Source organism: Stegodyphus dumicola, chromosome 3 (genome assembly GCF_044657685.1).
Source record: "Stegodyphus dumicola isolate Sdum_Otavi_A_Nest chromosome 3, ASM4465768v1".
Taxonomy (NCBI): domain Eukaryota; kingdom Metazoa; phylum Arthropoda; class Arachnida; order Araneae; family Eresidae; genus Stegodyphus; species Stegodyphus dumicola.
Window position 1 is genome coordinate 13,051,531 of NC_140770.1, and position 27,057 is coordinate 13,078,587.

General features: G+C 31.1%; 1 protein-coding gene across 5 annotated transcripts in view; it reads left to right on the forward strand.

Annotated features, from left to right (window-relative positions):
* Positions 1–27,057, forward strand: part of Sec31 (COPII coat complex component secretory 31) — a 120,899-nt gene that overhangs the window by 38,746 nt on the left and 55,096 nt on the right. For all 5 annotated transcript variants that reach the window (XM_085812578.1, XM_085812577.1, XM_085812579.1 and 2 more), the window contains exons 7-13: positions 4,494–4,636; positions 4,859–4,970; positions 5,360–5,512; positions 11,978–12,109; positions 13,109–13,339; positions 21,847–21,921; positions 24,794–24,871. In XM_085812578.1, coding sequence (XP_085668704.1) covers positions 4,494–4,636; positions 4,859–4,970; positions 5,360–5,512; positions 11,978–12,109; positions 13,109–13,339; positions 21,847–21,921; positions 24,794–24,871 — 924 coding nt within the window. The remainder of the gene's footprint in view (positions 1–4,493; positions 4,637–4,858; positions 4,971–5,359; positions 5,513–11,977; positions 12,110–13,108; positions 13,340–21,846; positions 21,922–24,793; positions 24,872–27,057) is intronic.

The window sequence follows — 27,057 nt, forward strand, 5'->3', positions numbered from 1 at the left end:
CATCTTAAGTTGTGATGAAAACTGGATGTTATGTGTATTATTCTTAAAATTTTCCTATGAAAGTTATTTCATTAATATTCATTAAGTACTTTTAGTTTGATTACCATTGGACAAAAAATTGTACTTTCACTTTTGCTGTTAATAACTATGCGTATTAGTAGCATAATATAAAAAAACTAACAATCATATTTCAGGAATTAATTTTAAAACAGTGTACTTCAAGATCTGTTATAAACATTTTACTCTTTTTTAAATAGAAAGAGGAAGGAGCCAAATTAAAAAGAGTTGCGGTACTATTACAAATTTAGTTAGAATTTTATTTTACACATATGCATTTATCATTAATGAAATGTAGGAGAACTTGACAATTTTTTTAAAATACAATATGCCAAAATATTAAAATCCTTGTAATTTTTGTTTTAGTTCGTTCTGACTAGTTTGGTATATATCAGTTCTTATTTTTGATGATTACCATACATCTCCTTCTATAAGATGCATGTATAAAGACGCACCTTAATTTCTGGGACTTAATTCTTAATTTCCAGGACCTGGAAATTAAGAATAACACAATAAATAAATAAAGAATTATTTGGTTGACAGACTAGTTTTTATTACCCTGCTGGATTACAATTTAATTGGAGAAAAATATTACATAAAGTTATTCAAATCAATGTTTACTTAGCATACAACTCGTCATCACTGTCAGAAATCTCATCCATTATCTGGACCTCATCTGTGTACCCCCTAAAGTACTCACTAGCCTAAGGTGCAGTTTCCTCACATGCAATGTATCAGTTCATCATTGTAGACATCTTATTTAAAAGGATTCCTTTTTGGTTCTTTATATTTAGGTTAAAAGTGACTTAGTATACACTCAGGGAGGAAACTGCTGTGTTAGAACTAGAAATGATATAATTTGAAACTTTTATACCACTTTGCTAATTGTTGTAAATCTCAAATGAAATTTCTGGAGTCTGAAGGTTGTCTCATTCTAAGGATTAACATGCACACTTTCTATTCATCATCAAAAATCTTTCGCCCTTGGTTTAGTTCACCGTAACATCACCATTGGTGTTTCCGTTGCCACGGGCGCTACTATTGTACGACACACCCAGTTTTAGACAAAAAATTTTTAAAGAAAAATGTATCTTATACACTGGGAAATATGGTAGACAGCTTTAATATGCAGTAAGCAGATTGAAAGTCTTGCAAAATCTGTTAAAATTTCTAATTGCACATAAAAATGTTATAAATAAAAATTTGAGCAGTTAGATTTGATAACTTTCAACGTCATTTTTTTTTATTTAACCTGATTATGAAAATAACTGATGTTAGCAGTGATCAACTACTGTAGTTATATCACAATTGTACATTTTTTAGAATTATCGAAATTTAATTAATCTGAAAGCATTCTGTCCCTAAACATATAAATCTTAATCTAGTGTATTGTGGTAGTGCTTAAAAGTTCCGTGCTTACTCTTCAGTGTTTATTACATTATTTCATATATACTTTTTTAATCAATCCTGCATTATCAATTAAACATTATTTAACAGACATTAAAGGAAATCATTTTTAGAGAAATAATCTTACTGTTAACATCAAATTATTTTTTATTATTTGCTATGTCGAATGACTAAAACATTACACACCTTGCTGATGGAAAATATATATTGGCATCCAGTTATCAAAGCAGAATATATTTAAATCAAATACATGTTACAAGTTATTAACAAAAATGGATAAATGCTTTATCTATGAGACTTTGGTCATGAATTTTTTGTTCAGTGAAAGAAATGCCATTTTATTGCTTTGCAACTGGCAACAGTTTTTTTGTTTTGTTTTCTGTAGAACAGTTATGTTGCATGAAAGATCTAAAACAGGTACACTGTTGATGGGCATATTCACATTCAGCAGGCTATTGCCATCTGAGCATTCATTGGTGACAAAGTTTAACATAATGTTAATGTGATAGTTGTTCACTAGTGCTCACAAGTGGACAATATTGACATTTTTAGTTATAATGAATAACTTGACAGAATTTCCTTTGTTGATCACTTATGTGTAACTGTCTTTGCAGTAGCTCTACTGCTGACTTGGCAAAGTTTAGCTTGATGTTTCACTGTGATAAACTGTAACATTTCAAATGTTTTGTTATTTCTCTAACTCAAAATTCAGTTCCATTTGTAATGCATAGGCTTAGCAATGTCTTCTTCACTTGCCATGACAAAATGCATTAGGTGCTTTCATTTGCTGTGACCAAATATTGAAGGCCATAACTGTCAAAATTCATATTTAGATGTGTTAGTATATAACATTATACAATGCTGCCTTATCTTGTGGCAGTTTCAAAGCTTTCCAATTGATTATTTTACAAAAACTGATACACTATTAATCAGGGCTGTAGAGTCGGAGTCAGGCAGATTTTAGGGTAAAAGGAATCGGAGCTGGAGTTGCTAAACACAGGTTGATGCCGACTGCAACTCCAGTTTTTGTTGGACAGTTTGAATTTGAAATGAAATTAAAATGAATTGGAAAAAAATAATGACAAGCTAAGTTATTATTTTTGTTTATCGACTATATACATTAATAAGTAGTTATTTTCTATTTTATTGATATATTAGTAAATAAATATAAGGGAGGAGGATGGATGTGATATTTGTCATTAGTGATTAAACTGATTCATTTAGTTACAAATTTCACTGGTAAATTTAGGTAAGCAGCAAGAACTCCCAAAATTAATGCCATTCTTAGAAAGCAAGCAGGAAAAGGAGCAATTATTGATCAAGCAATGCAATAAGGAAGTACATATTTGATGATAAAGAGGTTGTTAGAATTAAGAACTTTTTTTAGAAGATGTAGATAACCCTAATGTTTCACTAACAGAAAGACTGTGGAATGATCTTGCAGAATTGGAAACTCTTCTATCTACACCGTATATAGCCACAAAAAGCTGCAATCTGAAGAATTGACAGAAGGTGAGAATGGAAGAATATGATGTTTGTTCTTTCTGAAATGGAGGTTTTATTGCAGAAGGAATCATTTCTTTAAAGAAGAAAAGAGAAACTAGTTTGATAGACAGTGAGACCTTGCTGAGTTGAATATATGGAGATTTGAAACACCGAATTTTCTTGGATGACGAACAAATTAAAAAGTCAAAGAAGCCATCTATGAACTTTCATTAAGAATGAAATTATTCTCAACAATTTGAGAATTTGAATCAGGACAGTCAAACTGCAGATATTGCATTTGAGTCTCTATCATCCTCTTCCAGTGATGAGTTAGATTTTGAGAAATATTTTTGGATAATTTTGAAAAGGCTAAGGCAAAGCGAGTGGAAATAAAGAACCAAGAGCCTTTAGATGTAAAACTGAAAAAAATACAAGATTTCTACACGGCCTTAGAAGAAATAGAGAAATATGATTGCGCTTGCATGACATTTCTTTTAGAACTTAAGTTTATAAAAATCTATCCTGAAAAGTTAAAAGAAGTAGCCCTAACAGGAAAAGCTCTTCTTCCTACTCAAGTTAGTGTGGAAAGACTCTTTTCATCTCTGAAGTTTATCAAATTGGATCTATGGCCCTCCAAGAAGATCTTGCCGAAGTTATACTGTTTTTTAGAAATAACTAATGCCAGTTTTTCCATTTCATAATAAATGCAAACTTATATACATTAATTTGCTATGCCATCAGTTTTTTTTTTTTTTTTTTTTTTCTGTAGCATCTATTACTTCTTTTATATTAAAAAAATAAGCTGTAACTCATGTGTATATGTTTACATATATGTGTGTGTGTGAGGGAGTCGGAGTCTTTAAAATTCCGGGAGTCAGAGTTGGTCATTTTCCTTACCGATTCCACAGCCCTGCTATTAATGCATCACTGTTATTTGCACTTCTTCATGCAGTATATATATTACCTTGTTTGATGCAAAAAAACATCAAAATTAGATCTTAGAATAGAGCCGAGTTCTTTTATTATGCATATCTTTCTTTGTAGTGGCAATGATAGCCAATGAATAGGCATTATCATTCTTCAAGTTAAGATCTTTTCATCAGGATGGTAACTGAATGATGGTGTAAAGCGTTTTCTTTTAAAATATAATTAGGTCCTCTGCTGGTCACTAGTAATATTTTTATGTATACTGAAGGGGGCTATGGTTAATGGCTGCAGTGTTCATGTTTTAAGTATGTTGATAAGATACTGAATTGGTTTCTGGACCATGCATTAGTCTCTGTTTAATCATTGCCAGATATTGCTGGACGAAACATTTGATGTATTGGTCGTGAAACATTTTCAAATTGGACTAAAATTGTAACATTTGTGGTTTGCATTTCCTCCAACTTCCAGTGGAATTTGTACTGTGATACGCAGAGGCTGTCGTTTGTATTTCAGGAAGACAGGCACATAATTAGATGGATGTCTGTAATGTTTTGGTCATTCAATGAGTTTATGTAATATGTGAAAAGAAAAAATGCTTTAAATAATGTATCCAACAGTTACGATGCAAAGTGGTGGCTTGGCATCCAGAAGTAGCTACACAGTTATGTCTTGCTTCAGAGGATGACCATAGTCCGGTAATTCAGCTGTGGGATCTGCGTTTTGCTACTTCACCTTTGAAAACTCTTGAACATCACCAAAGGTATATTATGTATATCAGTGTTCTATATTTTGTTGTTCAATGATAATTAAAAAGTATTTAAAATTTTAGTATTTCATTGTAATGCATACAGTAAGGTGTACTAAATTTGTTGTGATACTTGTTTCATGGATTATAAAATTTCACAAATATATATTGTAACCAATAAATTTTGGGGGCAAATATTTGGTTTCCTTGGAAAAAACCTTTTTCATGCATTTTCAGAGGCGTGTTATCAATTGCTTGGTGCCTTCAAGATCCTGATTTACTTTTGTCTTGTGGAAAAGACAACCGTATTTTATGCTGGAATCCAAATTCAAATGCTGAAAATGGGGAGGTTAGTGTACCATAATTATGTAATTTGAATTTTATGCATAAATTTAAGTATGTTGATTATTCAATAAAACTAAAGATTTATCTATTAAAACAGTGAATGAAGTTTTGATTGCTTAACTTTGATACAGCTGGAATGTTCTTCAAGTTCTTTGTATCTATAAAACATTTAGTAAAGAATTTTAAAAGCTGACTTAGTATTTGTGAAAAGTTATTGTGTTCTAAAGCACATAGCTGAGTAAAATTAGCTTGTGACAATAAGGAATTTTTTTTTTTTTTGAGGGGGGGGGTCATAGTTCTATTTTATAGGTTACATTTATGTAAAGTGATATATTCATGATTAACCTTTTTTTCTTTTTAAAAATGATTAATTGGTATATATATTTGAAACAGATTGTATGTGAACTACCAACAAGCAATCAGTGGAGTTTTGATGTGGCATGGTGTCCAAGAAATCCTGCTGTAATTGCCAGTTCATCCTGTGATGGACATGTTGGTGTTTTCTCTTTGATGGGAGGTCAACAGCAGGTCCAGTGTAGCTCAAAGGTATTGCAGAAATATTAGTATTTAAATTAATACTTTAATTAATACTTTTTTTTTTTTTGGTAAAGGCAGTTTTACTGGAATAACTCCGTATTGTTTCTCATGTTTGTTCCATATTTGTTCATTACTGAAATAACTGCATAACTGTTCTCTTTGTCTCCCTTTCTAATTATATGCTAGGTTAATATGTAATTTTTTATAAAAGTGTTAATAGGGAAATGATGTAGAGTACAAAGTCCGTAATACGGACTCGTCAGAACTTCGGCGATTCCGGATTAGGGGTTTTTCCGGATTATAAATCATCAATTTAAATCTGGTAAGATGAAATGCAGAAATTATACAATTAAAAATATGAAACCGTAATTTGTGAAATAAAAAGCAATTATAATCTTAAAGGGTATCAAAGTAAAAATATATATATATTTGTTTGCTTTATTAAACATTTCTTTCAATGTAAGTTGTTTCTTTTTTTTTTTTTTTTTTTTTTTTTTTTTTTTGTACTAATACTTTTTCTTTAATTCTATAAGCAGACATAATTTCTTGTTCAGTTACAAAATTCCACTGTTCGAGTCTTGTAATTGCTGTGGTGAGAATACTGACTAACTTGTCAATTGAAATTTTTTCGTTTTCAATAACCTCTCTGTCACATTCTTCACTCTTCTAAGCGGTATTTTCTGGATCTAGAACCATTCTACAGATTTCGCCGTCATTAATTGATTAATGATTGGGTCATTGTCATTGCAATGAAAAACTTCTGTTGTATCATCTTCATTTATTAACGCTTCTCCACATTTCTTTACAAAATCCAATAACTGGAAAATTTCATCTTTAGTTTGCGATGTCTGAAAATCTTCAAATTTGCAGCTATCATCTGCACCGTCCTCGCCATAAATTATGCCAAGCATTTTTTAACGTATCTGGAGACGCATCCTCCCAATGCGCATGCGTAAATGAGCATTAACGTGCATGCATAAAGCATACAAAAAAAAAAAAGTTTGTGGCTTTGAGGTCATGGATCATTCCAGATAATGGATGTCTGGATTACGTACTTTGTACTGTATTCTTTTTTGTAGTGATAGCTGCTGTTTTAAATGAAATGTTTTATAGTTGGATGATGCGTAAAGCTGCATGAAAATGTAACTTTGTTATTTAAAGTAGGTTTGGTAGTTCGTCTAAATTCTAAAATCCTTCCTCCCATTGAGACTGCCCTAGTTGTGTATGCTCTGTGAAGGGGTTAATATTTTTCTATCTGACTTCAACCATAAGTGGAATCCCAATGTTGCCACATTTATATGTCATCTTACTAGGTTTAAACTGATGATCTAAAATCCAGAAAAAAATCATATATATCATAACTGGACTTCTGCCACATGCAGAATGGGATTTGTATTTGTTATGTTCTGAATTATATAAAATAAAAATAAATCTGTAATCTAGATCTGTTCTGTAAATAAATTATCTAAATACTTTCCCAAAGCAGCATGTTGTAGAGACATTAGGTATTTTTTTGGAAGCAGAAAAAGATGAAAAATGAGCAATCGCCGGGAAGTCGAACCATGGACTTCTGAAATACCGGCCCAGCGTGCAGAACCACTACAACACAAAGGCACGCTAGGAAGGCAGTAGAAATACCTTATATACTCCCCCTTTTAAAGGGCAACTGGAGTTTTTAGGGGACCCAATCGCCAAATCCTGGGTGAGGAGAATTGTCATCATCCAACATCCTTTTAGTTTGGGCGCCACTGTAGAGACATTAGGTTAATTGGAAAAGCCGGAGAGATGAAAAATTAGCAACTGCCTTTGCCGGGAAATGAACCACGGACCTCTGAAATACCGGCCCAGCGTGCAACACCACTATGCTAGGAAGACTGGAGAAATACCTTATAATGTTATCAAGATAGCTTACCCATACACATAATTAATAAATTCTCCAATGGATTGTAATGCTTGCTCTTTATTTAAATTCACATTTTTATATTAATGTACATTTAACGTATAATTACAAAAAATTACACTCGAAGATTGCTGTTTTTATTTAGCACACACTGTTGGACATTGTTAATCATTTTCTCGCTTTTTTCACAAAAACTCTGAGCCGAAAGATGTGTGTGTGCATCTTTCAACATGTAGGTTATGCCCGAACACAGGCTTATGACTTGATCAAACCCTCTGACTGCTCGATTTGTGGACCAAAATCACTTCCAAAATTGCATAATTCTTTTTATATAGATTTTTATCATGAGAAACTAAGTTGCCAGAAAACACAATTTCAGATGTTTTCACCAAAAAAATCTTTTTTTTATATAAATTTCAGTCTAATTACAGTTAATTTCTATTTATTGCATAATGTAAAAAAAGTAAAATGTATAAAATTTAAGAAAATATAAAGCGCTGAGGGTAAAATACCTTAGAAATGCTGTTTAGTATGATAGAGTTCAAAACAGGGTTCAAGGCAAAGTCCAACTTCACAGTTTTTGCACCAGATTGAATAAATCTAATTAATAATCAATCTAATTAATGATTCAATAATTTAATTACATAATCAAGATAATCACTGAACATTTTCTAGCAGCCATTTCTGTAAGAAAAAAGCGGCAAAAAGTGAAGTTTGAACGCTAATACCACGTACCTTCAAATCCCGCAATTTAGTGGACTACTAACAATATCTGTTGTCCAAAATGTAAAGTAAACTCCTAGTACTGTATATAATTTATTTCAATGGTTAAACGGGGGAAAAAACGGGATGCGCTCCTCAATTAAGGAAGAAAAACATATGCCCGCAGAAATCGCGGGATAAGCAAATTTTGCTATATTTGAGTTGCTTGTGGAAATCGCAGGATGATCAGCCAGAAGGTTAATGTTTCAGCATACAGTGGTGGCTAAAATTGTGGACACTTTTGGAAATTTTTATGTTTTTGAACTTTGTATGCTTATAGAAAACGTTACGTTTCACAAAATGCAAACTTGTATGTATCATTTTAAAGAGAATTTATTACTGAATTCAATACAAAACACAAAATTCAATTATTTGCAATACAAAAAAAGTTAAAGGATAATAGTTATCGATATACATTAGATAGTGATGATTGCAGTGAGTTATCAGTACTTAGTAGGGTGCCCTTTATTTTTTATTACAACACATCGACGTTTAATTGAGCTGACAAGAGGTTTAAGCTCCTTTGTTATTACATGATGCCAGGAAACAATTATAGCTTCAATTAGTTCCCTTTTATTTGATGGGCGCTTCATTCAGACAAGAGTTTTCAAACGGTGCCGCAAACTTTCGATAGGATTGAGGTCAGAACTGTTTCCTGGCCATGACAACAATTTAATGCTTTTTGTACGAAACCACTCTTTCGATATTTTGGCTGTGTGGCAAGGAGCAGAATCCTGCTGAAAAATAAATGAAGCATTGTTGTGAAAGAGATCTCTTATGGAAGGTAGAAGTTTTGGTTCTAGAATAGTGTCAATGTATTTTCTGGCATTCAGTGTCCCATTGATTACATGAAGGCGATCAGTATCATCTGCTGATATGCATGACCAAATCATAATACTAACTGGGTTCTTCACAGTTGCTTGAAGGCAGTCAAGATGTAGCTCTTCTCCTATTCTACGTCTTACGTATTTTTGCCCATCACTACCGAATAATGATATCTTAGTTTCATCACTCCATATAACTTGTGACCACTGATCATCTTTCCAATTAATGTGTTCCTTTGCCCACTGCTGTCTTTTTTTTTTTTTTTTTTTCGTTTCTGAAAATTAAGATAAGGCTTTTTTCGTGGAATTCTACCTCTCAGTCCAACATCTGTTAATCTTCTCCTGATTGTTCTTGAACTGACAGAAACACCAGCATCATTCAGATCACTTCTGATGGCCGCTGATGACATTTTTCTATCTTGGAGACATAGTCCTTTTATTCTTCTGTCATCAATAGATGTGGTGCACCTTTTTCAGCCTTTTCCTTCTTTGTTTTTTATTGAATTTGTCTTTTGATATCGTAAACAAAACTTTTGGACTCCAGATGTAGTCACTGAACCACCCACCTGTCTTGTAATTTCAGCATAGGGAAGACCACTTTCTCGTAACACAATAATATTACATCTCTTTCTAGGTGTCCAATCTACTCTTTTATTTGATGTTATTGCTTTTTGACTAAATATTAAAAATTTTTACAAAAATTCCTACTTGTAATTGCAGTGTATAAGAAACAGGTCCTCCTTCTACAGAACAAAGCAAAATAATGAATTGTTTCAAGTGTAAACATGATGTCAGCTTCTATTGGCAGTTGCTAACATTTGATTGGTTCTCAGAGCAAGAACAGTGGTTGGCCAGGAAAGCTAGATATTACAAACCACTTCATAACTGTGTTTTTTATTTATATTAAAGTACATATAACTTTTTTGTATTGCAAATAATTGAATTTTGTTTTTTGTATTGAATTCAGTAATAAATTCTCTTTAAAATGATATATACAAGTTTGCATTTTGCGAAATGTAACATTTTTTATAAGCATACAAAGTTCAAAAACATAAAAATTTCCAAAAGTGCCCACAATTTTGGCCACCACTGTATATTTTAACACAACATTTTGCATAAGCTAAACTCTTGTTATATTACTTCTTTATTGTTGCATTTTGAGAATTAACTAAAGAAACCTAATTATTCTTTAGCACATTTCTTATTATTTGGCTTTCACTAAAATTAACCTTTATCCTATTGTTTAATTAAAAAACTAAAATTATTAGAATTATAGTCCTTCACTTTGCAAAAAATCCAACTATTTAATCATGATTGAAATCAGCAAGTATTGTTTGACAATTATGGGGAATATGTTGAGATATGGTTAGAAATGTTTTACGAAATCTGCTGCCGTGTACCAGCTGTTGTCATCTATTTAAAGGTAAAATACATTTTTATGCTTGAGAAATTTTGTATATAACATTTAGAAAAGGAAGTAAGATAGTTTGCTTTGTTAAAAATTCATTCTGTTACTCTGTCATTTAGAACACTGACTTTAAAGATAATTTAAGGTAATCAAATTTGAATCACGAGGTTAATATTAGAGATGTTCTGCGCCTGGATTACCAATAGGTTCAGGCCCACCAGCGGCCGAGTGGTAAAGTCATTGAACACTGGTAGTTCGGTCCGAGGTTCGAATCCCGCGAACGGGCTGGCTGCATGGGTGTTTTCGTGGTTTTCCTCGTGTGTAACGTGTATACGAGCCAGTTTCCCTTAGAAAGTCCTCCACGAAAGGCATCCCTACCCTTAGGCAAATAACCCTAGTGTACTTTGCCATAATTAAGTAAACCAAACCAAAACCAATAGGTTCAATAGTGACCCCCTGAGGATGATTAAATTTTAAAGAGAGGTCATTGATGGTCAAGAGGTAGATAGCCAAATATGCACCTTCGATTAAATTGGTATAGTCAACATTCCATTGATAATAATCCATTGATTATGAAAAAATATTAATAAAATTGATAACTGTGTATTGATATAAAAATTTATAATGATGTAAGAAAGAAATCATATGAAATAAATATAAGAGGAAAAATACATGAAAATTATTTTATGTATTTTAAAAATCAATATGTTTTAAAAACATATAATTTTTTATGCTGTAACTTCAATATAAAAATTATGAAACTGCTGAACTGCATTATGTATGATCTTGATACTGTGATACAAAAATAGTTGATTGCATTGAAAAAGGATGGTCAAGCACAGGTCTTATTTAAAACATGTATATGTACTAAGTTTTAAATTTGAAAAGTCATCCAGTGAAATATCCCGAAATAAAAGTTGTTACCAAATGAACATTATTAACTCTTCCTCCCCACATAATGGAAGCAGGCCTTAGTCAAGGCAGTAATTTGCTACAGAAAACAAGTAATAAGTTGAATATTTTTAAGAAGGTGATTTAAAAATTAAGCACTTTTATGTGAAATATTTAAAAAAATTGCAACTATACATCAAGCGTAGCCATCACTTTAATTAAAATTGAACTTTTGTATAATTAGAACTTGTGATTTTTGTTTCTGAAAACTTGTTTATATTTATAAAATAAAAAAAAAAATGCACAAGATAATAAAACGAATGTAATAAAACATTTTGTTTTCAAAACTTTTGTACATATTCTTAGTCTGATCATTATTTATGTGCAGTTATTTATGTTGTGTGCTGTATATCACATATAACTTAAGGGGTCGATGGGGAAAAGAACTTTTCTTTTAAAAGGGGTTAATGCAAAAAAAGTGTTAGGAATCCCTATTCTACATAAATTTGTGTTTAACTATGTAAAGGTTACTTATGATAGAAAATAAATCAATAGGATAATTTTACAGATTTCCTCTACAAATCTGTATTTAATTATGTTTGATTTATCTGTATTACATAGGTAATTGTAAAATTCTATTCTTATTTTCTAGGAAGGCACGATAGGCAATAACATTCTTTTAATTTTAGATAGCTGAATCATTTCCTGGATCTGATAAATTGATACAGCCACCTAATGTCGAATCTTTACATCGTCATATTTCTGTTCCTCTCCAGAAGCCTCCAAAGTGGGTCAGGAAACCTGTCGGTGCCTCATTTGGTGTATGTATTTATCTTTTGTATATTTCAGTACATTGCATTAAATATAATAGCCTTATCAGGTACATAATATCACATTAGAAAACCTCTTTTATTAATTGCTGCAAATGTTCAAAATTTTCAACTGTTATTGTAAATTTAACATAGTTTAAGTTATCAGTAAACATATTATTAAAATTATTAAGAAGCACACCTGCAGCTTGTAAACTGTCTACCTTGTTGTGTCAAGCCTCTGGAAACTTATTTGTAGGATCGATTGTTAAATGAATTTAAATTTTATTTTTTGCACAATGGCAATTCTTGCCAAACTGTGTGGATAATAAATGTGTGATAGTATGACATAATAATCTATAAATTTTAGAAAGACTCCACCAAAGACATTCCTAATATACCTTTTTCTGTGATGGATCAGTAATACTTTTAATGTTCAAGATATTATTGAGAATAAATGAAAGTTATTTGCTAAGATGCGGCTGTGAATAGCATATCATATTTTGTCTACTTGCACAGATGTTTGCCTCTTCTCCCAAAAAATCCACATAAAACTTTCTGCATGTAGAAACACGCCATATAAAATGAAAAACAGGCATAAAAGATCTGTGATAAAAATGTTAGATTTTTCTGAAGATTCAATGTATAACTTCCAAAATCACGAAAATTTAAGAAGCTGTTTGATTATTGTAATTCAGCTACACTTTTTGCATATAACTTGTTAGAATATGATTTTCAGCCAATACAGCATTTCCTAATGTTATCATTTGATGTTTATTCATTTTGCCATGGGCAGGAATAAACATCAGAGTTTGTGCTCATTTTTGAGAGTTTGTGCTAATTTTGCACTGAATGTAAAAATTTTAATAAATTTTACCACACATATACCCTCAATGTATTATTCTGTTTAAATTTCTTTTGCAGTGAAATTTTTCTATCAAATAGGAATTCCTTTTTCTGAAAATTTAAAAATTTATTCCTTTCTTTGAGTTTATTTATTTCAACTTGCAGTTTGGAGGAAAACTAGTCTCATTTGCCAATGAAGTCGACAGTTCACTTCAGAGTGGCGAACAGCCAATTAGATATGTTCATATTAGTCAAGTTATTACAGAGCCAGAACTGCTTAAAAAATCTGAAAAATTGGAGTCTGCCCTGGCTAATGGCAATCTCGTTGAGTTTTGCCAGAGTAAAGTCGAGAGCAGCGCAGATGAAAAAGAAAAAATGTTATGGAATTTTCTTCAAGTGAGTATCATTTTTCTGTCTAATGGTCATACTTTTTATTTATTTATTTTTTTAAAATTTTTACAGCTGTGTGTAAGAACTAACTTGTAAAATTAGAAAATTTTAACTGAATGCTAGACTACCAAAAGAATATTATGGTAGTGATAGTTTTTTAATATAGTAAAATGAGGTTTTATATTCAGCTGTTTTATCTAAATTTTTCTCATGGTGATTCTAGATGTAGAGTTTTTAGATAAAAACCATTCTTAGGCAGAAATAAAAAATAGTGAAAAATTTATATGCAACTGAGTTTTTATGTTTTATTAAAATAATATGGCCTATTAGTAATTGGTGTTCTAATTCAGTAAGACCGAGTTCTAACTCATTTTATCAGCTGTTGTCGTTATAATAATTTCTAGGTATTTAAAAATTTGCTGCTAATTAGTATATTCAGTTATTTTTCTTTTTGTTTTAGAAGCAAATTTCAAGTTGTTTTATTCCTTCTTTTTAAAGTAATCTGATCCTGATAAATTTTACTTGTATTTTTGGTGACTTCATATTCTGTCAAACTCTGCAGAGCTTTTCTTAAACCTTTTACCTGTTACATGTCTTTACTTGTTTCATGTCTGTTAGGTTCTTTTGTCTTCTTAATAAATAAATAAAGGAACTTAACAAAGTAACCACACCAGCTGAAGTGTTAAAATAAATGCCAGTCTAAGACTAAATTTTGTATAATTTAAAAATAGAAATTTGTATGCTTCTAGTTATAGCTAAATTGCTTATTATAAGCAGCAAAATCATGTTTTAACCCCTTAACTGCCGCAGGCGTATATATATATGCCTTGCTCAGCCGATGCATTAATTGCCAAGAGCATATATATAAGCGATAAGCAACGGAGGACGTGGGCACTGTCCCTTTACCAAAAGGTTAATCGGTATAGCACCACGTCCACCTATATCTAGAGCCTAAAGAGGAATCACAAGACGCCACGCACCGGGCTCCCAAACCCAAAGCCAAATTCAACCCGGGGGCAGTCCAACAGACCAAATGCCCACGAAAGACAGTCCCAACAACCGCCCAGGCTCCACATTTATTAAATAAAATAACAAAAGCGTGCAGGGCCAAAAAGGGCGAGTTTTGACAAGAAGCAAAAATTTTACAAAGGTGTAATACACACAAATATAGAATATACATAAGCTAAAGTACAGTCTGATGTTGAGCAGCCCAATAATATACAATGAGTAAAATATAGACAGTAGAATTAGACTTAATGACAATATAACATAAAAATAGAGAACATAGTGACATAATGAATGTAAATGATTACAGCAATACACAGAGGATATACCAAAAGAAATAAAAATAAAATAATACAATAGCCATCAGTGTGTGACTGGAAGTACTGATACATGGGAAATGCGTAAAGCATTCAGAATTCGACTTAGTTCAGAAGACTAACAACTGGATCGGGATACATTGCATAGCCAAGTACATATATTTGACAAAGCAACATATTGAAAGTTAGTGTAATAAACTAGATATTCGCTATGACAAAGTCATGTTACAATACCGCAGGTAGTGATGTGATACAGAAGAAGTAGGTAGCGTACAATATAATTTGATCTCGGTACGCATTCAATCCCTATAGTACAACAATAGTTAGGAAAAAGGAATATGTTATACAAAATATATTTAGCATGCAACTGTGTTTAAGATATACAAAGGTCGATACATTGGTTACTACCAATTATGGTACAGGATTCGTACCAAACTTAGTAACTGAATGCAATAGCAGTACAATACAATTGATTACGTGGTATTGTGGGAAAAACATGCGATAAGGCTAATTATACGATTATGAGGAATAAAAATAACATATTTAGCCTGCATAAAAGTTAACGAATATAAGATACCATACAATACTATACAATATTACAATACAATACAATACAAAAAAAAAATTAACATATTTAACCTGTACTAAAAGCCAACTGATATAAGATACTATACAATACTAAACAATACTACGATACGATACAGTAGATACTATATAATACTATACAATAAAAATATAAAATACATTCAGTGTTGGTAACACAAATATACATTTAAAATTGTCATGACACCTGTGATACTTATGCAGGAAATAAATTGATGCAGACAGTTAAATGTGTTACTATACATTTGTAAAGGATGAAATATAGACTTAAGTATGCCACAAATTATGAACATATATTATACCGTGAAAAACACAAAATACATTCAATGTTGGTATAAATACAATGGATATATTTAAAACAATGGATAATGGTTGGATATATTATACAATGAAAATCTCTAGCGACCCCAATACATTCAGTGTTATTATTACACAGAGAATTAAATGTATGATATTACATGGGCAATTGATGAAAAGAAGACAGTAACAGTATAATGTATAGCCAAATATGCAAGTATATGGTATACCGATGTTTAACAGCAACTGGCAAACAATGTATCATTAATACGCACAACTAGATATGCCAAGATATTATACACTATTATACAGTGAAAAACGCAAAATACGTTCAATGTAGATATTATCATAGTGCATTATGAGGGGATACAGACAGTTATATGTATGATAATACATGGGCAAAAGATAAAAATAAAGACAATAACATTATTATTCATAGGTAAATATGCAGATTTAAAATATTCAGATATTTAACAGCACCTGGTAAAAAATGTACCATAAGTACATTGATAGCTGCTATGGACAGCAAAGAGATTATTAGGACAGGACATATACAGATAAGTATGCGAATTCAATATATTCAGATATTTAACAGCACCTGGTAATAAATGTACCATAAGTACATTGATAGCTGCTATGGACAACAAAGAGACTATTAGGACAATACATATGCAACAGATAAATATGCAAATTTAATATATACAGATATTTAACAGCACTTGATAATAAATGTGCATATGCAAAAGATAACATTATTATTCATCGGTAAATAGGCAAATGCAAGATATACAGATACTGAACAGCACCTGGTATTAAATGTACCATAGGTACAGGGACAGCTGTTATAGACAATATTACCTGATTGCACGTAGAAAAAGATGCTGAGAGAGAATATACAAATATTTGACTGCTGCTATACACAGCGACTTATAACAGATGGATTACAATAGATTACAATGGTTACAAACACTTCAAAGCATAAAAGTAGATGGGTTATAATATATACAAGCAGTTTAAGAAGTTGAATCATATGTCGATATTATAAGGCACAAAGATCAAGTCCCAGATTCATCAGTTTGTCAATTAAACGGACTATCTTTTTGACTTGATGCCGTTGCTTAATCAAAAAACGACTAAAGGCAGTCCTATCCGTTGGTGGAAAAGGAATATGGAATTCAGTAGTAAGTGGACAATCCATTAGATAGTGTTCTGGATTGCCCAGTTGTCCACAACTACAGAGTGCTGAGGAAGAGAGTCCATGTCTCTCGAAATAAAAGGGAAAAGGCCCGTGGCCCGTAATGTAGAAGATCAGCTGTGGTGGCATGATTAATCGGTCTAAGTCTACTTTAGGGACATGGGCAAATGCTTGGCGACCAGTTTCCTCCGAACTCCATGCATTTTGCCACATGGAGATGGCTGTGAGAAGTAAGTGACGCTTTAGATTAGATACTGGGCGTGAAACCGTCAAGGTCTGTGTTATCTCGTGATTCTGTGCTGCTTCTTTAGCAAGCCTATCGACAGTTTCATTACCGTAGTTCCCCACATGAGCTTTTGTCCATTCTAAACAAATGTGTAGATTTTTATGTCGAGACAAGCTAGTTTGAATGTCCACAATAATGGGGGATGAATGCAGAGGATTTAAAATGGCATACAATGTGGAGAGACTATCGGTAAGAACATAGGAATGTGAATATCGATGATTAATAATTGTTTGTATTGCTTGTCGAATAGCAATAGCCTCACTCTGGAAGACGCTGTTAAAAGAAGACAGATGGCATTTCCACTGGTGAAGAGTTGTCTGATCTTGCAGTATGGCTATATATGCACAGCCAACCTGATCTTCCAATTTAGAGCCATCAGTATAAAAGACCAGATCAGCATGAGAAACTTGATGACTTGGTTTGAGATTAACTTTAACTCCCGTACCATAGAGGGAGGGGTGTTGATCTTCTCTGTTTATTGCTGCTTCGTAATCATGGAAGGAGAAAGAGTGATCTCCAAACTGAACTGAACAGCCAAGTTGTCTAATCAACTGATAAGCTGCGTCCTTTTCAACCGCAATAGGTAAAGGCAAGACTCCAGCTGCAACTGCAAGGGCGTTAGTTGGTGATGTGCGGAAGGCACGAGTGATATTTAAGAGAAATGGTCTCTGTATACTATTTAAATGTCGGACTTTGCGTCCTTGCATTGGTGCTGCCCAAATTGCAGCACCATATGAAACAATCTTTTCAGTTACTGTTGCATATAAAACTTTGAGAAGATGTGGATTTAAGCCCCAGTGGATTCCCTTCATAAGTTTAAGGCGTTGAGCAATCACAGCAGTACGCTTCTTGAGATCTAACACATGGGGAATCCAATTGAGTTTGTCGTCGAAAATAATTCCAAGGTATTTAAGTTCACGTTTAATACGAAGACGCTTGCCATTTATGGTTATTCTCGGCTGACGAGTCATAGAACCACCCTTCTTAGGAATGATCAGAATTATTCGCAAAGCTTTGGAATGCAACACCACAATGGCCTTAACAAAGTATGCGAAGGAGGATTCTATTTCAGAGAAGTGTGGGGAGAAATTGGAGAGAGGGGTGTGTCTAAAGCGGTGAAAGTAATGACTGTGCAGTATTGGCTGGTGTTGTTTGAGTAAAACATATTTTTTTTATTCTGTGTCCTCCATTTTTGTTTACATTTTATAGTAGGTTCCAGGAATAAAGAAAGATATAACGGATGTTTTAAACCCATTTATCTTTTTTGAATTATTTTTTGATGAACTGCTCATGCTTCATATTGTTACTGAAACTAACCATTTTGTAGACAAGTATATGAACCAACACCTTGCAAACAAAAAATCAAAAACAAAATCGTGGCATTCAACCAGTTCAGAAGAGATATATGTTTTTTTTAGGCATACTGATTTCACAAGTTATAACACTGAAACCTGATATTACACATTACTGGTCTAAAAATGAATTGATCGAAACTCCATTTTAAGGATCTTTTTTATTATAAAAACATCATTTTTATTGTACTTACATCTTTTTATTATACTTTGACTCAAAACATTAAATTTTGTGCATTCATTTTTTTTCTTTATTTTGTGAAAGTAAACAGTTTTTAGAAAGTAAAACTTGCACTTACTTTCCCCCTAATACATCGCATAACTACGCACGCCTCTGTGAAAAACTGTAACATTGGGAAATGAATCTTGTACGTTTTCCGCGGCAATTAAGGGGTTAAATTAGGATTAATTATTTAATATTTTTATGATCTGTTTTTCAATATTTTTTCCAGGAAAAGTTATTGAAAGTAATTTATTTTGTCACTCTTCCCTTTTGATAACTGATACTTCTTTCTTGACATGCTTTTCTTCAGAAGGTTATGCCCACTAGTGGCCGAGTGGTTAAGACACTGAACACTGGTAGTTTGGCCTCAGGTTCGAATACCGCGAACGAGCTGCCAGCATGGGCGTTTTCATGGTTTTCCCCATGTGTAACTTGTATACGAGCCAGTTTTCCTTAAAAAGTCCTCCACAAAGGTATCCCTCCCCTTAGTTTAGGTAGCCACAGTGTATCCCTACCAGGTATCCCTCTCAGGTAGCCGTAGTGTGCTTTGCTGCAATCTCAATAAATCAATCTTCAGAAGGTTGTTATAGTTATTTAGTACCACTATTTGAAGAGTTTGTGAAAATAATTTTTCTGTGGAAAGTGTTTTATGAAGCCATTCATCGTAAAGACCATAACTTAAGTTCAAAAGTTATGGTTTTATGGTCTGTCAAAGTGACATGTCGTAAGACATATAACTTTGAGGGTTTTGTCAAATAAATTACCTATAATTTGCCTGCAAAAGCCAGTTGATTTTATGCAAATAAACATGCATCTGGTCTTATTTTAAAAGTTTAAGTAAAAACAATCAATCAAGAATGTAAATTTTTTAAAAAGTTAGTATTAAACATTTTTTATTTTATTGAAATAGTATGACTTGATAAATTTAAAATTTGTCTTTATTTTTGATTTATTTTTGTCTCCTGTTAAAATTAAAGAGATGTTTAAAGTTAATTGCAGGCTCCTTCTATTGTGATCTGGTAGGAGGAGGAAATTGATGATGTATTTCATAAAATAATTGGTCATTTGACATTCAATAATTTTACAATTAGCTATGTAAAATTTAAAAAATTTGAAAGATTATACCAATGACCCTACGAGGAAAACTTCTTACTCTGGGAAATATGGAAGGTCACTCTGAATTTTTTTAGATATGTGCAAACGATAAACGATAAGTGGCAGAAAAATATAAGATTTTTTTATTGGCCAATTCCAAGTAGTTTAGCATAGAATAAATTTTAGGCAGAAGGAGAAATGGAGTTGACACGATAACGCTATCTTGCTATGATTCTCTATGATTTTAAAGTGAGATTAAATCAAGAAGAATGCATTCAACTTCTACAATTAACATATGGGAATGAAGATCCATCTCGTGTTAATGTATTCAGATGGTTTATAGAATTTCACAGATGTTGCAACTCTCTTCAGGATGCAGAACACACAGGAAGGCCATTGTCAACACTAATCCCAGATAATGTGTTCTGCCATACAGACAATGAATGACACAGAAGAAACTTAAAATTGGATCCACCACCAAAGATGAAATTATTAATGAAGAACTGCATATTAAAATAGTTTACCATTGGGTTTCCCCCTATTGAACTGATCACAAAAAAGAGGAGCATGTCAGAATCAGTAAAGAAAACCTTAAATTACTTAAAGATGGGGGCCTTTACATTATTCTTAAATTATAACTAGTGATGAAACATATGTACCATTTTTTGATGTTCCAACATATCAAGAAAGTAAAGTAAGATTATCCTATGCCAAAAGACAATGTGCCATTAAAAAAGTAATGCATCTAGTTTTTTCCTCCCCCTCCCCAGAAGTACAGGACTGGCCACAGTCATTAAGCTGCAAGGACAGAAGACAGTTTCAGCTAATTGGTACACCACTAAGTGTCTTCCAGAAATGCATCAAGCAGTAATTATTAGAGGACTCGTCCTTCAACATGACAATGCATCTTCTCATTCAGCAAGATCAACCATTGAGTTTCTTAGATAAAAACACATCAAAGTGATAGAACATCCACCCTATTTACCTAATCTAGCTCTGTGTGACTTTTGGCTATTTTTTAATCTAAAAAGGAATGTTGTTTTCATTCTGAAGAAGAGATTGAAGTCTATTAATGCATTTTTTCATCGATTCCAAGAACAAATGGCTTGAGGCATTTAATCATTGGAAAATTTGTCTACAGAAGTACATTGATGCTGGAGGAGACTACTTTCAACGAGGCATGTTCCTAGGCGTTAAAAACCTCTGCGTATCTAAAAAATTTTAGTGACCCTTGTACTTAAATAGAAATAAATTAAGAAAAATGTTACATTTAATTCATATCATGTGAGAATTAAAAGAATTAGTTGTATTAAATAACTGATTAAAAAATCCAGTTGTTATTAAACAGTTGCATTCTATATGTTAATTACTGTGTGTTTTGAAAACAAGAAAGCAAATTTTGCTTTGGGATGGGAATATATTAAAACCTTTTAAAATTGTATGTAAGATATATTATTGTAATTGTCTCTTTCAGTAGCAGCACGAGAAAAGAGTTTGATTTTAGAATGAAATATGGTATTGGTAAATGTACATGTCATTATATTGAAAATTTAGAATTTTTTAACAAGTGTCAGTTCTTTCATCGTAATAGTGTTCTGTAGAATTTTTTTTTTTTTTTTTTTTTTTTTTTGATAGACTTTCAAAGATATCTAAATATAGAAAATGTGATTTTTATTTATATTTGCAGACTGAAATTACAATTACAGGCTGAGAGTGTCCTGTAAATGGGGACAGAGCCATGATGTGAATTAAATAAGACTGTACAGATAATTTGGAAAATTTAGCCTCATGGTGCAAATTAGTGATTAACAGTTATTCAGTTGCTTCTTGCTTAATTGAAACAGCAACTCTGGATTAAATGCATTTATAAAATTTAAAGATTAAATATAATCTGCCATTTATAATTAGGGGAAATAATAGGGAATAAATATAAAGGGATAACAAAAATATTAAAAAATGATTTCTTAACTGAATTTTTGTCAGCTGAATATACATTCGTTATATTAAGTAGTCATCTTCATGAAGTAGTTTTTAAGTTGAATTTCTGTTATACTGCATGTTTCTTGTTGGTTGCATCCAGGCATTTATGAAAGGTGGCTTGTAGCCTGAATTAATGTATGTTATTTCTTTGTTTCCACAGGCTACATTCAACACAGCACCCAGGGCAAAAATGCTGTCACTATTGGGTTATGATTATGAAAAAGTTACTGCTGAAGTAAGTCTGCTTATTAGATGTTTTGTTGCTTTGTTTTCCGGAAATGCATATATTATTTAATAAATATTAAGCAACCAGTGTTCATGTGTATCAAATAATAGAAATAATTAAGGTGTAATATTGGGAGGAAATAATATCCCCAAAGAATAAGGTATTTCTAAATGTGCAGTTGTATTGTTTAAACTACTTCAAACTCTAGCTTAATAACTGAATTTTCAAACTACTTTTTCTTTTAAATATAAATGTTTTAACGTACATTAAAAGAGACTCATTGGAATAGGTCAGTCCCATTTTCGTTTCATTGATTGGATGGTTAAAATTTTTCAACAGTGTCAGTTTCATATAGTTTTTTTTTTTTTTTTTTTTACTAGGAATAAATTTTTAAATTAGTGAACCAGAAATTTGAACATTTTATTTTAACCCTTTAACTGTCAAGTTATTTTGATGATTTGGGTACACAAATTGTCAAATTTTTTTATTGGAAAAACCAAATGTAGCCGAAATAAACATCTCCCGATATATATTTGGGTTTAAGTAATTTATTGTAGCTTCTTGTATCATTTTTCTTTGGATTTTTTAAGTTTTTCTGCATAAAATACTGAAATTAATGTTTTGGTTTTAATTTGTTTTCATGTTAAAAGATTTATTTTTGTAGGTTTTACTTTAAAATCAACTTTTTAAACTGTGCTAATAATAATTGCTAATTTTTTCAAAGTACATAATGATAGTAGTACTTTGAAACTACAGGAGGAACTACAGGATATCCATTTGACTCTAAAATATTCTTATCGATATTATTTAGAATTAACTAGTTCTTGGTTTATCTTTTCCTTTGATGGTATTCTGTTTTGATTTACTTGATATTGAGAATCATCAGTAAGCAAGTAGCCGAAACTGTAGAGTGCTGTTAATTAGTTCCAAACTGATTTGGATTTTAGCAAATGAACTTATTGCAGTATAGATTCTTATAATTTTCCCAATATTTAATGCCATTTTCCTTTTGAAAATCTTCCATGAAGGTGCTTACCTCCTTCTATCAAATGCCTAGAGTATTTGATGTAGTCAACTGTCTCTCTTGTATTAAAATTATTTCCTCCATCTCAAATGTCAGATTCTTATTTGATTTATTTGCAAATAAAGCAGATTATTTTGTTGTTCCAAGTGGGCTGAAACAACCTTGGATTGGCATCAAGTTCAAGGACTAAATATATTTTAATGCAAGTGTACCACAATGCAGAATATCTTGATACTTTGGATAAGAGAGATCTCTTACTTTGATGCCTTCAAAATTAATAAAGCATCTCATAAAGCTAAGGCCAATCCTCAGATGATGGTTTGTAATTTTGCCCTCTTGATTTACTTTTATAAAACTTTTTTCCCTTAAACAATTTACATAATTTTACATTAGCGTAACCAAACCATTTACATTTCTCTTAAACCAATTACATGAGCTTTAAATATGTTTTAATTGCTTTCATCAAAGATGTTTAGTTGAAGTTCTTCATTGGCAATAAGCTATATTTATTACTTTTTATACTTTATTTTTGACTTCACTTAGAAATCCATGCAATAGGCAAAATTTTTAACTTATATTTAAAAGTATGTACCATTAAGGATAGTCAGAAAAGTCTGAACTATAGGGACAAATGCTGGTAATATGCTGCAAACTTGGAATTTTTATTTACTGCTTCTGTATTACTCACAGAAGGCTTCAAGTTTGGTGGAACTGTGAACAACGTGACTGTACTTAGCTGTGGTATGAACAGCATAACTCCTAGATTATTAGTTGGTGAAATGCATTAAGCAGTTTTTTATGTAATAATTATACATCATTGAATTTTCTATTGCAATGGTACATTCTTCTTTTACTTGAAACTCTTCTTCTTTAACAAATTATTGAGATACGTATTTGTCTCTCACACTGTTAAACTAAATAACTAAAATTTACTCTGATCTTTTCGTAAATATATTAATTGTTGTACTGTTTTGTGATGTTAAATATGATCAAAGTGGTGTCCTATACTAAATCACAATATTTGGTACTCTGTTAACGGGACCATATTCAGAAATGTATGTATGTATGGATGTGTTCATGTATGCATGTATATATATGAAAACATTAACAAATAATCATATATAAGTAAGGATTATTAAGAATCCTGCACCTAGGCTGCAATAATTTAAACATACAAAGGAGAGTACTCCTATTAAAATTCTTATATTTCAAATTAAATTTAGGAAGCTAATAAAGTAAAAAAATTACAATTTGAAGTTTAAATAAATTCCAATTTACAAATTCATAAATTTTAAGTAATATTAAAAAATTTTTAAGTTTACAAAAAAATTTTAATAAAAAAAATTTACGAGTATTAAAAAGTAAAAGTTAAATTGGCATGTAAAAATTGCTTTACCAGCAATACATAATAAATATAATTTAAAGATTTTTAAATTTTTAAAATTTTTAAATATAATTTATTTTTTTAATATTACTGTAAAATGGGTTACAAATTCATAAATTTTATATTTTAATAAATTATAAAATTTATGAATTTGTAAATTGAAATTTATTTAAACTTCAAATTGTAATTCAGCTACTTTATTAGTTTTCTTAATTTAACTTGAAATACAAGAATTTTAAAGGGTATATATTACCCTTTAATTATAATTATTTTTATATACTATATGTGTAGGTACTGTGTATTTGTATCCACACATGCATATACCATCTGTACATATATTAACATGTGCATACTTGCACACTTTTTTTATTTCGTTCCCGATAACAGAAGAGTACCCAATATTCTTTGGTACATTTTACGAGTTGGTTTATATTTAATTTTATAATGCGATTTCATAACATCATGTGTTCCAGATCAGCACTGCTTTGAAAGGTAAAAGTTTATTGTTGGATAGCCCAGAATTAAATGAACAGATGTCAAATTTAAGCACAGTAAGTGAATTAATTTAATTATTTTTTACAGTCGATTTATTTAAATTTTTATTCTGTTTTTAATTATGTTTATTTCTATTGGTGGAGTATTAAATACAAAAATACTGTAAATGCAGAAATATAAATGAACATTTTTACTTGGAAATATTGCATTCTGTTAAATAGATTTTATACATATAGATTTAAAATTTGATGATATTGGTTAGTGTATATTTCTAATATTGACTAATGAATTTATTATTATCCAAATACTATATTTTTTTAATTAATGCTGTATGTTAATTTTTCATTCTGAAGTATAGCTAATGATCATTTGCAACTTGATATGAAGGGGAAATTCTTTATCTTCTGTAAATAAAAGTAATTTTAATACTATTTTACTGTTTTAATGATTAGCTGGCAGATTCATTTATATGTAAAATGTTACTATATTTTTACCTTTTGTGTTTACAAAGATGACTTATGACATGTAATATGTTAGAGTAATATATATTATTTTATTGTTATTTGATCTGTTGAGGGCATTATTGTTCAAAGTTATGGAAAGTAGCTGTTGTACTATAAATAGAATTCTGGTGTTATAATGATTTACCTTTGTCCAGGAAAGTAAAACCACAGAACACTGATAATTTGCCCTGGCGTAAATTATCAGCAATTAATGGGCTTGTTTGCTTGATGATTTTACTTGATAGCTTCTGTGAAGTTATTCTTTTGAATGCAGATTGTCCTCCAATATTTTGCCATACAGAAAAGCTTTATTTAGCATAAATCGAGCAATATACGAGCTGTTTCAAATGTGTTTTTATAATTTTCCGTAGGTATAATATAAATAAAACCAACTGTTCTTTAGAAATTCCCCTGTAAAAATATCCTTCTAATAAGAAGATCCTTTAGACTGTTTTTTGGCATAATTAATCTGATTTATTATTCAAAAGTTATTCAAATATGAAAGGGGTTATGATTTGAAAACTTTTTTGGAAACTACTCATACAACTTCACCGCTTCATTTTTTAAATTTTGAGAAATACTGATAGATTGCTTAAAATCATCATTTCTGTGGCATGGTTGCTATTTTCTATTTTTTAGTTATGAAGAACAAAAACAAATTTCTTTTAAGTTATTCTTGATTGAAGAAATCCTTATTCGTTATAAACAGAAAAAAATGTAATAAAGAGCATTTAAAAAGCAAAACTGTTTAATTTTTATATGGTAACAGAATTATGAAATGAGTGATAAATATTTTTCGAGAGAAATGTATTTGAAGACTAAAGTAAGAATGCTATAGTAATAGTTATTGTGAGAATTTGCAAATGCTAGTAATATTTGTTGTGGAAGTAATGTTTTATTTTTGAACTTGAGTAGACATTTAAGAAATGAAATATACATACGTTTTAATTATGAAATATACATACGTTTTAATTATGAAATATACATACATTTTTATTATGAAATATGCATATTTTTTATTTATTAAGCAAAGTTTTTTTTAGTTTAAGAAAAAGTTATTTACTACCTACTCAATTGAAGAACCAAAATGTAATTTAAGGTTGCTAACTAACTAGAGGGGGGAGAACTTTTAAGTGCAATATGCCAAAAATTGACTTAGTTATAAAATACCATGCTTGTCTTAATGTAATATAACTTAACATGTTATATTTTAATATGTTTTAGAAGGGAACATTTTTTTGAGTTCATAAAATATTTGAAATATATAGCTGCCTATGAAAAATGAAATCCAAATTTTCATAATGAAGCTGAAATCAGTAACTGAAAGATACAACTCAGGATTCGTAGCGGTCCTTATAAGTGCTTATAAGTCCTTATATTTGAAAATAAAATATAAAGGCCCTTATAGGTGCTTACTTTTTCTTTAAAGCCCTTATTTTTTTGTTTTTAGTGCTTATTTTTTGCTTTTAGTGCTTTTTTTTTTTTTTAATGAACGCGCTTTTTTTCCCGGTATCAAAGCCGAAACTAAATAAACAACATTTCTTCCTAATATGGAATGTCAGATGGTGAATCATACTCCCGGAAATAGCTTTTTCCCCTTTCTCTGCATTAACATAACCTTTGGTGTGCAAGAAGAGTACAGACAGGTGCCCGTCGTTGTATTGGTCAAAAAATTGCAAAAGCATTAGAAAATTCCGGTACATTCGGCATTCTTTTCCTCCCACCCAAATACTACACTC